The 12,740-nt window shown below is 35.2% G+C and overlaps 1 protein-coding gene across 1 annotated transcript; it reads left to right on the forward strand.

Moving 5' to 3' along the window:
* The first annotated feature begins 1,067 nt into the window (after positions 1 to 1,067).
* On the forward strand, positions 1,068 to 12,473 carry slc16a1a (solute carrier family 16 member 1a). Its single transcript, XM_042758861.1, has 5 exons — positions 1,068 to 1,404; positions 2,774 to 3,016; positions 10,456 to 10,599; positions 10,763 to 11,557; positions 12,004 to 12,473. Exons 2-5 carry the CDS (start codon positions 2,800 to 2,802, stop codon positions 12,225 to 12,227), a joined length of 1,380 nt encoding a protein of 459 aa, XP_042614795.1. The 5' UTR covers positions 1,068 to 1,404; positions 2,774 to 2,799; the 3' UTR covers positions 12,228 to 12,473.
* The last annotated feature ends 267 nt before the right edge of the window (positions 12,474 to 12,740 follow it).

The raw sequence follows: 12,740 nt of genomic DNA on the forward strand, positions 1-12,740 counted from the left end.
CTTGGGAAATATGGGTTAAAACATTGTCCCCTTGATTCTTCAGTCCCAGACTTGCTCATTTAGAATGAGAGACAATGAAGTCTCTGCAACTTAATGTCAATTCATTAATTCTGTAGATTATTGGTTACAACCGAGGTGGTTCAATTGGAATTGTTATGCATGAAGACACTATTTTTAGGGTTGTGCAACACTTCAAATTGAACATTGAATTCCCTTTAAGAAAGAAAGAAAGATGGATGGATAGATAGATAGATAGATAGATAGATAGATAGATAGATGGATGGATGGATGGATGGATGGATGGATGGATGGATGGATGGATGGATGGATGGATGGATGGATGGATGGATGGATGGATGGATGGATGGATGGATGGATGGATGAATAGATAGACAGACATTTATGTATGGGTAGTATTAAACTTAGATTAGAGAAATATATACAAAACAGGTATCAGATTGATATTTCATGTATATTTCAAATATATCTATATTTCCGCATTTATTTGATGCAGTTGGTTGTTGTATCTAATATATAACTTACAGTATTGTGAGTGATTCAAAGAAATTGCTTCTAATTCTGACATTAGCCTTTGCACTGCAGTTATTTCCCTTGAACCACATGGTAAAAAAGGAAAAGCTCTTGTTCTGAGCATTTTATGCAGTCTTTCTCACATATTTTAAAGAGATTAACAATTGCAAACAAGTGTTGTACTCAAAGAAAAAGATTTGACCCCTAGGAAACTGTCTGTGTGCGTCATATCTCATGCACAGCCGCAAATGTTCATCCTTATTGACTGTCATTGTTTTTTGTTCCTTGACCTGATTGAAAGACAAGTAACGTGAATCAGAGCTAATTATAAATGAACATGGACATGCTGCAAGAAGTGTAATAACGTCAATGCTTGTTACAATATAATGGATGTTTGTTGACATTGGATGCATTGACACAAACAAAAAGCAACGTAAATGCTATCTCAAAGACTCCACATTGAAACCTGTATCCTCCAAAGGAGACCTCAGCAGAGTCCTGAATGGGTGGCTTAGACAAAGAATAAGGAGGAGGAGAGCAGGGACACAAGTGGGCATGGTGGAAGACATGAAGGAGCCAATAGAAACCTGTCTTGAATATCTTTGAATTTAGACTTTGGGGGATAATAAGAGCTGCACTGAACTCAGTTGAATACAGTTTGACAAAGCTGACCATATCACAGGCCTATAGAAGTGCCAAGTTTTGTTTTTTCTTCACAGGCCGACCTCCGTGTTTTTCCTCAGAATTATTCACATAACTAGAGACTTACCTTGACCCAGACCGGTTCCTTTAAAATGCTGCTTGCCATCACAGAGGAATAGAAGAGTACTTTGGACTACTTTATGCAGAGAATTTATAGACTGTGCCAGAAAGGTAGGAGCGCTTCTGTGTGGAATGTGTGATTCTAAGCTTGAATGCACTAAAACGTCTAGCCTGACGGTGTGTCAAGGACCTGTTTTTACCTGTAAAGTGATTTATTTCATTCTCACTTCCTTTTAAACCTCACAGAACTTCAGTTGAAAGGAACAATATGCTCTGCCAACATGATCAAACTATCAGATGGTCCAAATTCAAAGTGAACAGCCCAGTGATGCAATAATGGCTAAATCAAAATATATATTGTACCAATTTAATACAAAATTGTATCACTGAAAAAGTGTGTTAACAGAGCTTGTAAGAATTCAGTTAATTCTGCTGCATTTGAAACTGTTTGACAATACCTTACAAATACTATACGCCGTACATAAGAGTAAATTTCATGTCTGTTTATTCATTTGTTTGGTTGTTACTGTGTAATATGGAGGACAACATACAATCAGCCAGTCACCATTCACAACACACTAGTTTCATAGCTGTGAGTTTGCACGAGCAAACACTATTAATATCTATATGAAGTTGAACAAAAACTTCATTATAGTTGATTTTTAAAAAGCAGAGTTTAATGTACACTACCATTCAAAAGTTTGGGGTCAGTACGTTTTTTTATTATTATTATTATTTGAAAGAAATTAATACTTTTATAATACTTTTATACTTTTATAAGAATGTATTACATTGATCAAAAGTAGCAAAGCATTTACAATGATCATAAAAGATTTCCATTCCAAATAAATGCTGTTCTTTTGAACTTTCTATTCATAAAAAATCCTAAAAATATTCACCATTTCCACAAAAATGTTATGCAGAGCAACTATTTTCTTCATTGAAAATAAGAAATGTTTCCTGAGCACCAAATCAGCATATTAGAATGATTTCTGAGGGATCACGTGACACTGAAGACAGGAGTAATGATGCTGAAAATTCAGCTTTTCCAACAGGAATAAATTACATTATAAAATATATTAAAATAGAAAACAGTTATTTTAAATTGTAATATATTATTACTGTTTTAATGTATTTATTAAATAAATGCAGCCTTATTGAGCACAAGTGACTTATTTCAAAAACATTTAAAAAATCTTACCGACCCCAAACTTTTGAATGCAGATGTGTTTTTCTTCTTTAAAGCTTAAATTAGGTGACGTCATTCAACTATGCAGTTAGAAATGTCTATATATATATATATATATATATATATATATATATATATATATATAGATATATATAGAATCGGGTTTGTAAATATACACACATCTTTATTATTATTATTATTATATAATGAGCCTTGGAGATGTTGAGATTTTGATGTCCAAACATTTGAACTTTTTCTTTTTTTCACTCCATTTTCCCTGTTTCTTTACAGAGAGAGCTTTGTAACCACCTGGAGCCATGGCACCTGTCGTTGGAGGTCCTGTGGGATACACCCCTCCTGAAGGTGGCTGGGGTTGGGCCGTAGTGTTTGGAGCCTTCATTTCTATCGGTTTCTCCTACGCCTTCCCAAAGTCCATCACTGTGTTCTTCAAGGAAATTGAAGTGATCTTCAACGCCAACAGCAGTCAAGTGTCCTGGATCTCTTCCATCATGCTTGCTGTTATGTATGGAGCGGGTAAGCAGTGTCTTCCTGCCTTTTCCTCTTTCTCTGCCCCTTAAAACTCTCAAGCACTCTTTATATGTATTATAATGAGACTTTTAAATCAGGCTGCATAGTCATGCATTCAAGCCAGTGGTGAGATCATGGTACAGGTAATGAAGATCCCGACGTAGATTATCAATGGATGTGGTGCAAGTAAAAGGCCCTTATTTATTTGAATGGAAGAAATGAAAGGCGTGCTAGACGAGGCTTAGACAGCAGCCACCGGCTGCTTTACTGAGAGATTGAGCTCTGAATGGGCAACTCTATCTCCCTCTGGAGTCCTTCTTCTCAGTCAGCTCTTTGTTCTGCAAGTGTCAGATGTTTTCCTTGGAGAGAGATGAGGAGATGAGACGCCTAACTCAGGAGTCGCACAGACTTGTGATGACTAGCGTCAATAGCAAACTTGTCTCAGGAAGTGGAGCACCACCGAATGATGTCAGCACACTCACAGAGACAGACTAAATTGCACGTTTGCCTTCTCACGCTACTGAGCACATCAAAGTTAAAAAATAAAGTTACAAAATTTACACAAAGTGTAAAAAAATATAAACCTTTATGGATATGAGAAATGAAGGTTTGAATGTTTCTGACAGTATGGTGCTACTTTTTGGTTACAACTCAAAAGCCAATTAGTGTACTACACTGGAAGTATGGTTTGCTTGTATGCTTACACATAATATTTTAAAAAGGCAAAAATAAACCAGCCTACAATTTGAGTTAAAGATATATTTCACACAAAAATAAAACTCCTTTTTATCTTTTTCCATATCCTCATGTCATTCCAAACCCATGTGACTTTTTGTCCTCTATGGTACACAAAATAAATATATATTTTTAAGAAAGTTACCGCTCCTATTTGCCATTCTGTAAAAGCATATAGTGACTAGGGATTGCAAAGCTTCAAAAGACAAAAATTTTCAGAATATGGATCAATCTTTCGACTTTAGTCTTTTATTCTGTCTTGCACATGCTCTAGGGGAGAAAAGTTTAAAATAATACTTAATTGCTTCTCTTTTGTAATGAATCAATCAAGTATATCAATATCATAGACAATAACCAAAAAAATTTACTGATAACAGATAAAATCACAAAATGAATGTGTGGGTAAATTTTTGTGTCTTTAATATTAATAGATTAAAAAAATGCATTTAAAAATTACAATGACTTGAATGCACATTTATTGATGAGCACTTTTTATTTCTGAATTCATATTAATTTTTATAATAATAACAATCATTTATATATTAATTGACTATATATAATTATTTCAAGTTGTATAATTGTATTTTCATTCTTTTCTAACAAATATAAGTAAATACAATTATTTCTTGAATATAAAATCTATACATTTTATAAAATATAAAATGTTATTTTTGTTAGTTCAGGTTGTACAATGTGATTTTTTTTTCTTTTTTCTTTCTTTTAAAAGATTTTTCCTTTTTTGTGGAGACTTTTGCTGTATATGTCAATGACCACATAATACTGTCAAATTTGAGCTTTTGCCCTCACATTTGTCATGAAAAAGAGTAAGGCAGTCGATAAGGATGTTTGACATTATGGGGTTGACATTATGGCCATGAGAACTCATGGCATGTGAGAGGCACATGATTACACATTTGACCTCATACTCCTACACTCATAATCCTTCTGGCCCAGCAGAGCTAATTCCCTTCTGTAATGCAGGGGGCAATACATAGCATATGACCCAGATGATCACAGAACCAGCCACGCGTGGAAAATATCCAGCAATTTTTTTCCTGACGACAATGCTATACAGAATCGCATTATGTGGTGCTGCTGGTTTGTACTAACATATTTGCAGGCAAGACATAATTGTGTGAATTTTTTATGCTTACTTATGCACATCAGATGTCTGTGTAGCAATATGTTCCATATTCATAATAATTCTCACAAGTAAATCAGAATGGCATTGTTTTAGCATCTACTTTGATGCTGGCCATGACTGACATGTTATTCAATTCAATTCAATTCACGTTTATTTGTATAACGGTTTTTACGATACAAATCATTGCAAAGCAACTTTACAGAAAATTAAGTTTCTACAATATTTAGCAGTAGCTTATCAGTGATGACTGTCAGTTTATGTGCATAAATGTTCGGAAAAATCAATAAAAGACTTAAACAAACAGACGATGAACACTATTAACAGCAATTATGCAATCAAACTTATAGCAAAATGTGGTAGTTCTGTATGTTGTCTCAGGGTTAGCATCATCTGAGGTCCTCTAAAGGGTTGGCATCATCTCTTCTCAGGTGTTCTGGATCCAGACTGGAGCTTGTGTAAATCCTAGTTAACAGAGAAACAAATAGAGACATAATTAGCGTAGCTGCTGTTCCAGCCAAGTAAAATTAATTAGTTTAACCCAGGCTAAAGAATAATAATAATGCGCATTTGATCAGATATAACTGCAGTCCAAAATTATGAAATGCATTATTTGAATGCTTGGCCAAAGAGGTGTGTTTTTAATCTAGATTTAAACAGAGGAAGTGTGTCTGAACCCTGAACGTTATCAGTAAGGCTAGTTTGGGAGCCAAATGTGAAAAAGCTCTACCTCCATTTGTGGACTTTGCTCTCCTAGGTACTACCAAAAGTCCAGCGTTTTGTGACCTTAGGGAGTGTGATGGATTATTGCGTGGTAGAAGACTAGTTAGGTACAGAGGAGCTAAACCATTAAGGGCCTTATAAGCAATAATATTTTGTAACTGATATGGAACTTAATAGGTAGCCAGTGCAGAGACTGTAAAATTGGAGTAATATTATGATATTTTCTTGACCTGGTAAGGACTCTAGCCGCTGCATTTTGGACTGCCTGTAGCTTGTTTATTGAAGATGCAGGACAACCACCTGGCAGTGCATTGCAATAGTCCAGTCTAGAGGTCATGAATGCATGAACTAGCTTTTCTGCATCAGAAACAGGTGACATGTTTCGTAGCTTGGCAATGTTTCTAAGATGGAAGAATGCTGTTTTTGTAACATGGGAAATATAATTTTCAAAAGACAAGTTGCTGTCTAATATAACTTTTTGACTGTAAAGGAAGTAACAGCACATCCGTCTAATTGCAAATTGTAATCAACGAGATTCTGTGTAATGTTTTTTGGTCCAATAAGTAATATCTCTGAATTTTATAGGAGAAAATTATTGGTCATCCAATCTTTTACATTTTTAACACACTTTGTTAGCTTAGATAATTTAGAAGTTTCATCTGGTCTTGTTGTGATATATAGTTGAGTATCATCAGCATAACAGTGGAAACTAATCCCGTATTTTCTAAAGATATTACCAAGGGGCAAAATGTATATTGAAAATAGCAGAGGACCTAGGACAGATCCTTGTGGCAATCCATATTTTAATGGTGATAAATGAGATGACTCCCCATTTAAATAAACAAAGTGGTAGCGATCAGACAGGTAGGATCTTGTTGTGATATATAGTTGAGTATCATCAGCATAACAGTGGAAACTAATCCCGTATTTTCTAATGATATTACCAAGGGGCAAAATGTATATTGAAAATAGCAGAGGACCTAGGACAGATCCTTGTGGCACTCCATATTTTACTGGTGATAAATGAGATGACTCCCCATTTAAATAAACAAAAGTGGTAGCGATCGGACAGGTAGGATCTAAACCATCTTAAAGCCTGACCTTGGATATCTGTATAGTTTTGTAATCGATCTATGAGTATGTCGTGATCTATGGTGTCGAACGCAGCACTAAGATCAAGTAAAACTAGCAATGAGATGCAACCTTGGTCTGACGCAAGAAGCAAGTCATTTGTAATTTTATCAAGTGCAGTTTCTGTGTTATGATGGGGCCTGAAACCCGACTGAAATTCTTCATAGAGATAATTTTTTTGCAGGAAGGAGCACAATTTAGCAGACACAACTTTTTCTAAAATTTTTGACATAAATGGAAGATTTGAAATGGATCTGTAATTTGCCAGTTCACAAGGATCTAGTTGTGGTTTCTTAATAAGAGGCTTAATAACCACCAGCTTGAATGGTTTTGGGACATGACCTAAAGATAACGACAAGTTTATAATATTGAGAAGCGGTTGTTCGGCTACAGGTAACAACTCTTTCAGTAATTTGGTGGGTACAGGATCTAATAAACATGTTGTTGGTTTAGATGCAGTGATAAGTTTATTTAGCTCTTCCTGTCCTATAGTTGTAAAGCACTGCAGTTTATCTTTGGGTGCGATGGATAAAACTGAAGTATTAGACGCTGTAGAATCTACATTTGTTATTGTATTTCTGATGTTATCTATTTTATTCAATTCAATTCAATTCAAGTTTATTTGTATTGCGCTTTTTACGATACATTTGTTTGCAAATCATGTTTTATGGTAATATTGTTTTGTGATATTTTTATTAGTTTCTTTTCAGTTTTTTGTGTTGGTTTTTTTGCATATGGCAGAAATGTTCAGAAAAATCAATAAAAGACGTAAACAAACAGACGGTTAACACTATTAACAGCAATTATGAAATCAAACTTATAGCAAAATGTGGTAGTTCTGTATGTTGTCTCTGGGTTAGCATCATCTGAGGTCCTCTGAGGGGTTGGCATCATCTCTTCTCTGGTGTTCTGGATCCAGACTGGAGCTTGTGTAAATCCTAGTTACCACGGGATGTAAATCCTGTGGCAAAACAGAGAAACAAATAGAGATATAATTAGCGTAGCTGCTGTTCCAGCCAAGTAAAATTAATTAGTTTAACCCAAGCTAAAGAATAGTAATGTGCATTTTATCAGTAAAAAAAATTCATAAAGTCATTACTATTTAACTGTGAGGGAATATTTAGATTGGGTGGCGTCTGGTTATTTGTTAATCTAGCCACTGTGCTAAATAAAAACCTTGGATTGTTTTGGTTATTTTCTATGAGTTTGTGGATATGCTCGGCCCTGGCAGTTTTTAGAGCCTGTCTATAGCTGGACATACTGTTTTTCCACGCAATTCTAAAATCTTCCAAGTTAGTTTTTCTCCATTTGCGATCAAGACTATGAGTTTCTTTCTTGAGTGAGTGTTATGGTTCCCCTTTTGCTCTCATTTCACTGAATACAGCCATAGTCTCACCCACAGTTTGCATAGAAGCCTGAATGCCATCTAATCTAAAATACTGTAAGAAGGTGTTCGTTTCCAGGGATGTGTTGTTTTGGCATTCTAGGCCAAGATGTCTTCCTACATAGACCTCAAGTGCATTTAAACTTGTTGTCAGTGACCCAAGAAGCCCAGAGGTGGATTGCCTGGAGCAAGAGAGGTCCAGATATGTGGACATTTACATGAATGTGGACTGATCTGATATGTCAGGACTCAGGAGTAAGTTTTTGTTTGATGTCACCCAAGGGCTTAGTCTAATTCTTATTCTTTTACCACATTTACAGTCACATGTTAAATAGTTAATAGTTTACTGTCTGTCACAACTTAAATAGTTAATGCTTAACAGTCATATCTGTAATAATATAATGTCACATAATGACTGGTTTCATACAGGTTTCCTGAGTACTCCACTCATTTGTTATTGGTTGGTTAATTAGATAGCCCTGCATAGACCCACACCATTGGTTGCGACAGTGTTTGCCATATTGATCTGCTTTTTTTGCAAGTATTCAATCTCATTTGTATAGAGCGTTTTTTTGTTTTGTTTTTTGTTTTACATGTATTTATGGCTGCACAATTAATAAAATTGAAATCCGTGATATGGCTTAGTGTGATTATTGAATTGTAGAGGCTTTAATATACAGTATACATATTTATCTGCATTTTTCCATCAAAATAAAAGTTTGATGATTTTAACGTTTGAAAATGTAAAAAATTAAGACAGCCATATATATTAATATTATAATTCTTCAGCTATAATGTAAAATATCTTCTTCTTTTTTTACAGTGAAATATTACAGGAGCAATATTTCTCATTTTGCTTTTATTTGGTAATGTCTGTTTTTTTATTATTATTTATTCATTTGTTATTTTATATTGATATCATCACAGCATTTTGGGGCAAACTGAACACCCCTATAAACAAGCACAGCGAACCTACATTTTTTTAATATACATTTTTATCAGAAAAATCACAGTTTAAAAAAAAAACACACACACACAGATTTTATTTCCCTAAATGTTTCTACTTCACCTTTTCTTCTAGAACCTGAAAGCTCAAATCTCATGAAAGTACTGGTATTAGTAGTTGTTGTGGGGTAAACTAGGTTTGTACTTGACACTTATGAATTTCCGCATTTATAAATGTGTTAATATGTTCTTTCGTACGTTGCTCCCCCGCTGTGCGTGGTGGATTAGAGAGGCAAACAAGGCAGCCTATTGTAACTGGGAGGCTGAAGACGTGCAGGCGCTTGCCATCACTCCCCGGTTTTCACATGATTAGCAGGCTTCCTTCGTACATTCATGATAGGATTGGTCTCAGTACATGAAATACTTAAAAACATGCACGTAACTGGAATACCTTTGGGATCATTGTGTTTGCTACTGTAGGGGAGTATCAGGTTTGTTAGGGCTAAAGTTTGCCATAGGTTGAAACATAACTGGAATATGATTTAGTTGAGCATTTTAAGATTGGTCTTTCAGCCTCTGCATTTCACAGGTAACATATTTTGCTCAGCTGGCTGGATGATGGTGTGAAACAGCAAAAATTTTTTTTTTTGCTTCTTCTTTTTTGCAGTAATATGCAATGTTAAATTCTATTGTTCTTCCCCACAGATCTGCAATGCCCTCTAGTGGTCTGAAAAGAGAATATCAACTTACGTCATGAAAAATCAAAATTGACCGTTTATAGTTACCAGTATACATTCCTGGTGTTATTGTGAACAGTTCATTTGTGCATGTTATTTCAGATAAATGTTTGTCTTCGTAATCTTTTATCAAAATGTAATAACATGCTCCCCCTCTGAAACAGTGTTCCTGTGATAGGCCTAGCCATATTTTTCAACCTCACTGTTTTCAAACCCATCAATTCCCAATGGATAAAATCAAGTCCCTTGCTAAACATCCTGATAACTTGGAATTGTGTGTTGCTTAACCCATTGATCTTTTTTACTATTACTGTACCTTGATTTTTCTTCACACACCACATATGTTATATTTAATCTCAAGCATGCTTTTCTACAACACTGTTATCTCCTTGGTAAACAAGTAGGCTACACTAACTTAAGATAAAACATTTTCACATCAAAGTGGTTTATTATTATAACACACATTTTTTTAAATATTTGGATTTGGTCAAAAATACAGTAATATATCAAAATAACTATTATATATTAGGTTGTAACTTCAGAAATAGCATTTAAATTGCTTTTAAAAACAGGAAAAAAAAAACTTTTTATGGATTCAGATTACAGAAATATATACATTTTATTCTGCTTTTTTTCATGTCATTCCCAGGTCCTGTCAGCAGTATCCTGGTCAATAAGTATGGAAGTCGGCCTATTATGATTTTAGGAGGCTGCCTCTCAGGAGCAGGGCTCATCGGTGCCTCTTTCTGCAATACTATCGAAGGCTTGTACTTCTGTATCGGTGTAGTGGGAGGTATAATTAAAAACAAATAGATTTTTTAAACATGCACTGTTGATCTTATCCCATGCAATTTACAGTAATAGCACTCCTAGTGATGTTACACTCTTGTGACACATTTTAATATCACCCAGGGGACCTATTTTCATTTTGAACTGTGTTTTATGATGTTTTCCAGGTCTGGGACTGGCATTTAATCTCAACCCAGCTCTCACAATGATTGGGAAATATTTCTACAAGAGGCGCCCAATAGCTAATGGTATCGCTATGGCTGGTAGCCCAGTCTTTTTGTCTACTCTGGCTCCCCTGAACACCTGGTTCTACGAACAATTCGGCTGGAGAGGGAGCTTCTTGATCCTGGGTGGACTTCTGCTGAATTGTTGTGTAGCTGGATCACTGATGAGGCCCATTGGGCCAAAACCCAAACCTGCTGTTAAAGCTGCTAACAGTAATAGTGAAGCCAGACAGAAAAAGAGTGTGACAGAGATTATCAATGGTTTTATCGATCTTACACTCTTCAGGCATCGTGGCTTCTTGCTTTACCTTCTGGGTAACGTGGTCATGTTCTTCGGCCTCTTCACTCCTCTTGTGTTCCTCAGTAATTACGCCAAGAGTAAGGACATTCCCAAAGAGAAGGCGGCTTTTCTGCTTTCTGTCCTGGCTTTTGTAGATATGGTTGCACGACCTTCAATGGGAATAGTCGCCAACATGAAATGGGTGAGACCAAGAGTGCAGTATTTCTTTGCAGGATCCATTCTCCTTAATGGTGTGTGCCACCTGCTTGCCCCTCTGTCCACAGACTACACAGGGTTCGTGATTTACGCAATGTTCTTTGGGTTTGCCTACGGCTGGCTGAGCTCTGTGCTGTTTGAGACCCTCATGGATCTTGTGGGATCTCAACGTTTTTCCAGTGCTGTAGGACTGGTGACGATTGTGGAATGTGGGCCAGTTTTACTGGGGCCACCTTTACTAGGTGAGTATGATGATGAGTTTGTTTAAAAAAAAAGTGCTTTATTTATTAAGCATGCAGCTTTTAGGACCTCATATTAATTGAGAGACTACAGAGAGTATATGTTACAAAACAGAAGCATTTAAAATTAACTAAGGGGAAAATGTTTACTCTTTTGTTTGTTTGTTTGTTTTTTTACAAAAAATGAACAGTCACATGACCTAAAATTAATTTTCCCTTATGCATTTAAATAAAATTTAATCTAAAATCTTGGAAATACATTAACCATGCAGTCCCAGAAATTAAGATGCATAATGAGGAATAGACTAGAGCATTGTGCATTATTATCTTGCAAAAGTTTTGTGAGTGAAACCAAAAGTATGATTTGAATCACTTTTTGATGAAAATGAATTTATTGCCCCACTTGGATCACTGACTTTTTTTAAAATGATGATTGTATGCACTCACAGGAAAGTTCAATGACATCTACCACGACTACAAGTATACATACATGGCCTGTGGAATTGCCCTTCTGATTGGCAGTTTGTTTCTGTTCATCGGAATGGGCATCAACTACAGGTTACTGGATAAAGAAGCAAAAGAGGAATCCAAGAGAGCCAATCAGGAACCTGGCAAAGAGGTTGCAGAGGCACTGAAAATACCCGATGACAATACTGCAGAGGATGCTGTGTGACCATAGCTGATCCTGGTTTCATTCTCAGAGATTCTTACATTTCTGCGCTCTCTTCATCAAGGATCTGATTACAAACATCCATCTTGGACTATTCTGGTTACTGAGGCAATGATGCAAAACTTGCAGTGCCTTGCATGAGCACATGCATGCAATAGATATTTTAGAACTATTATTATGTTTTTTTTAGGGCTGTCAAATGATTAATCACGATTAATCACATCCAAAATAAAAGTTTTGTTTACATAATATATGTGTGTATACTGTGTGTATTTATTATGTATATATAAATACACACACATGCATGTATATATTTAAGAAGAATATGTTATGTTTATATATTAAATATATTTATATATAATATAAAAATATAAGAATATAAATATATAAATGTATATACATGTAAATATTTTCTTAAATATATATTTTATGTGTGTGTATTTATATATACATAATAAATATACCCTGTACACATACATATATTATGTAAACAAAACTTTTATTTTGGATGTGATT

This window comes from Cyprinus carpio, chromosome A6 (assembly GCF_018340385.1).
Source record: "Cyprinus carpio isolate SPL01 chromosome A6, ASM1834038v1, whole genome shotgun sequence".
NCBI classification, from domain to species: domain Eukaryota; kingdom Metazoa; phylum Chordata; class Actinopteri; order Cypriniformes; family Cyprinidae; genus Cyprinus; species Cyprinus carpio.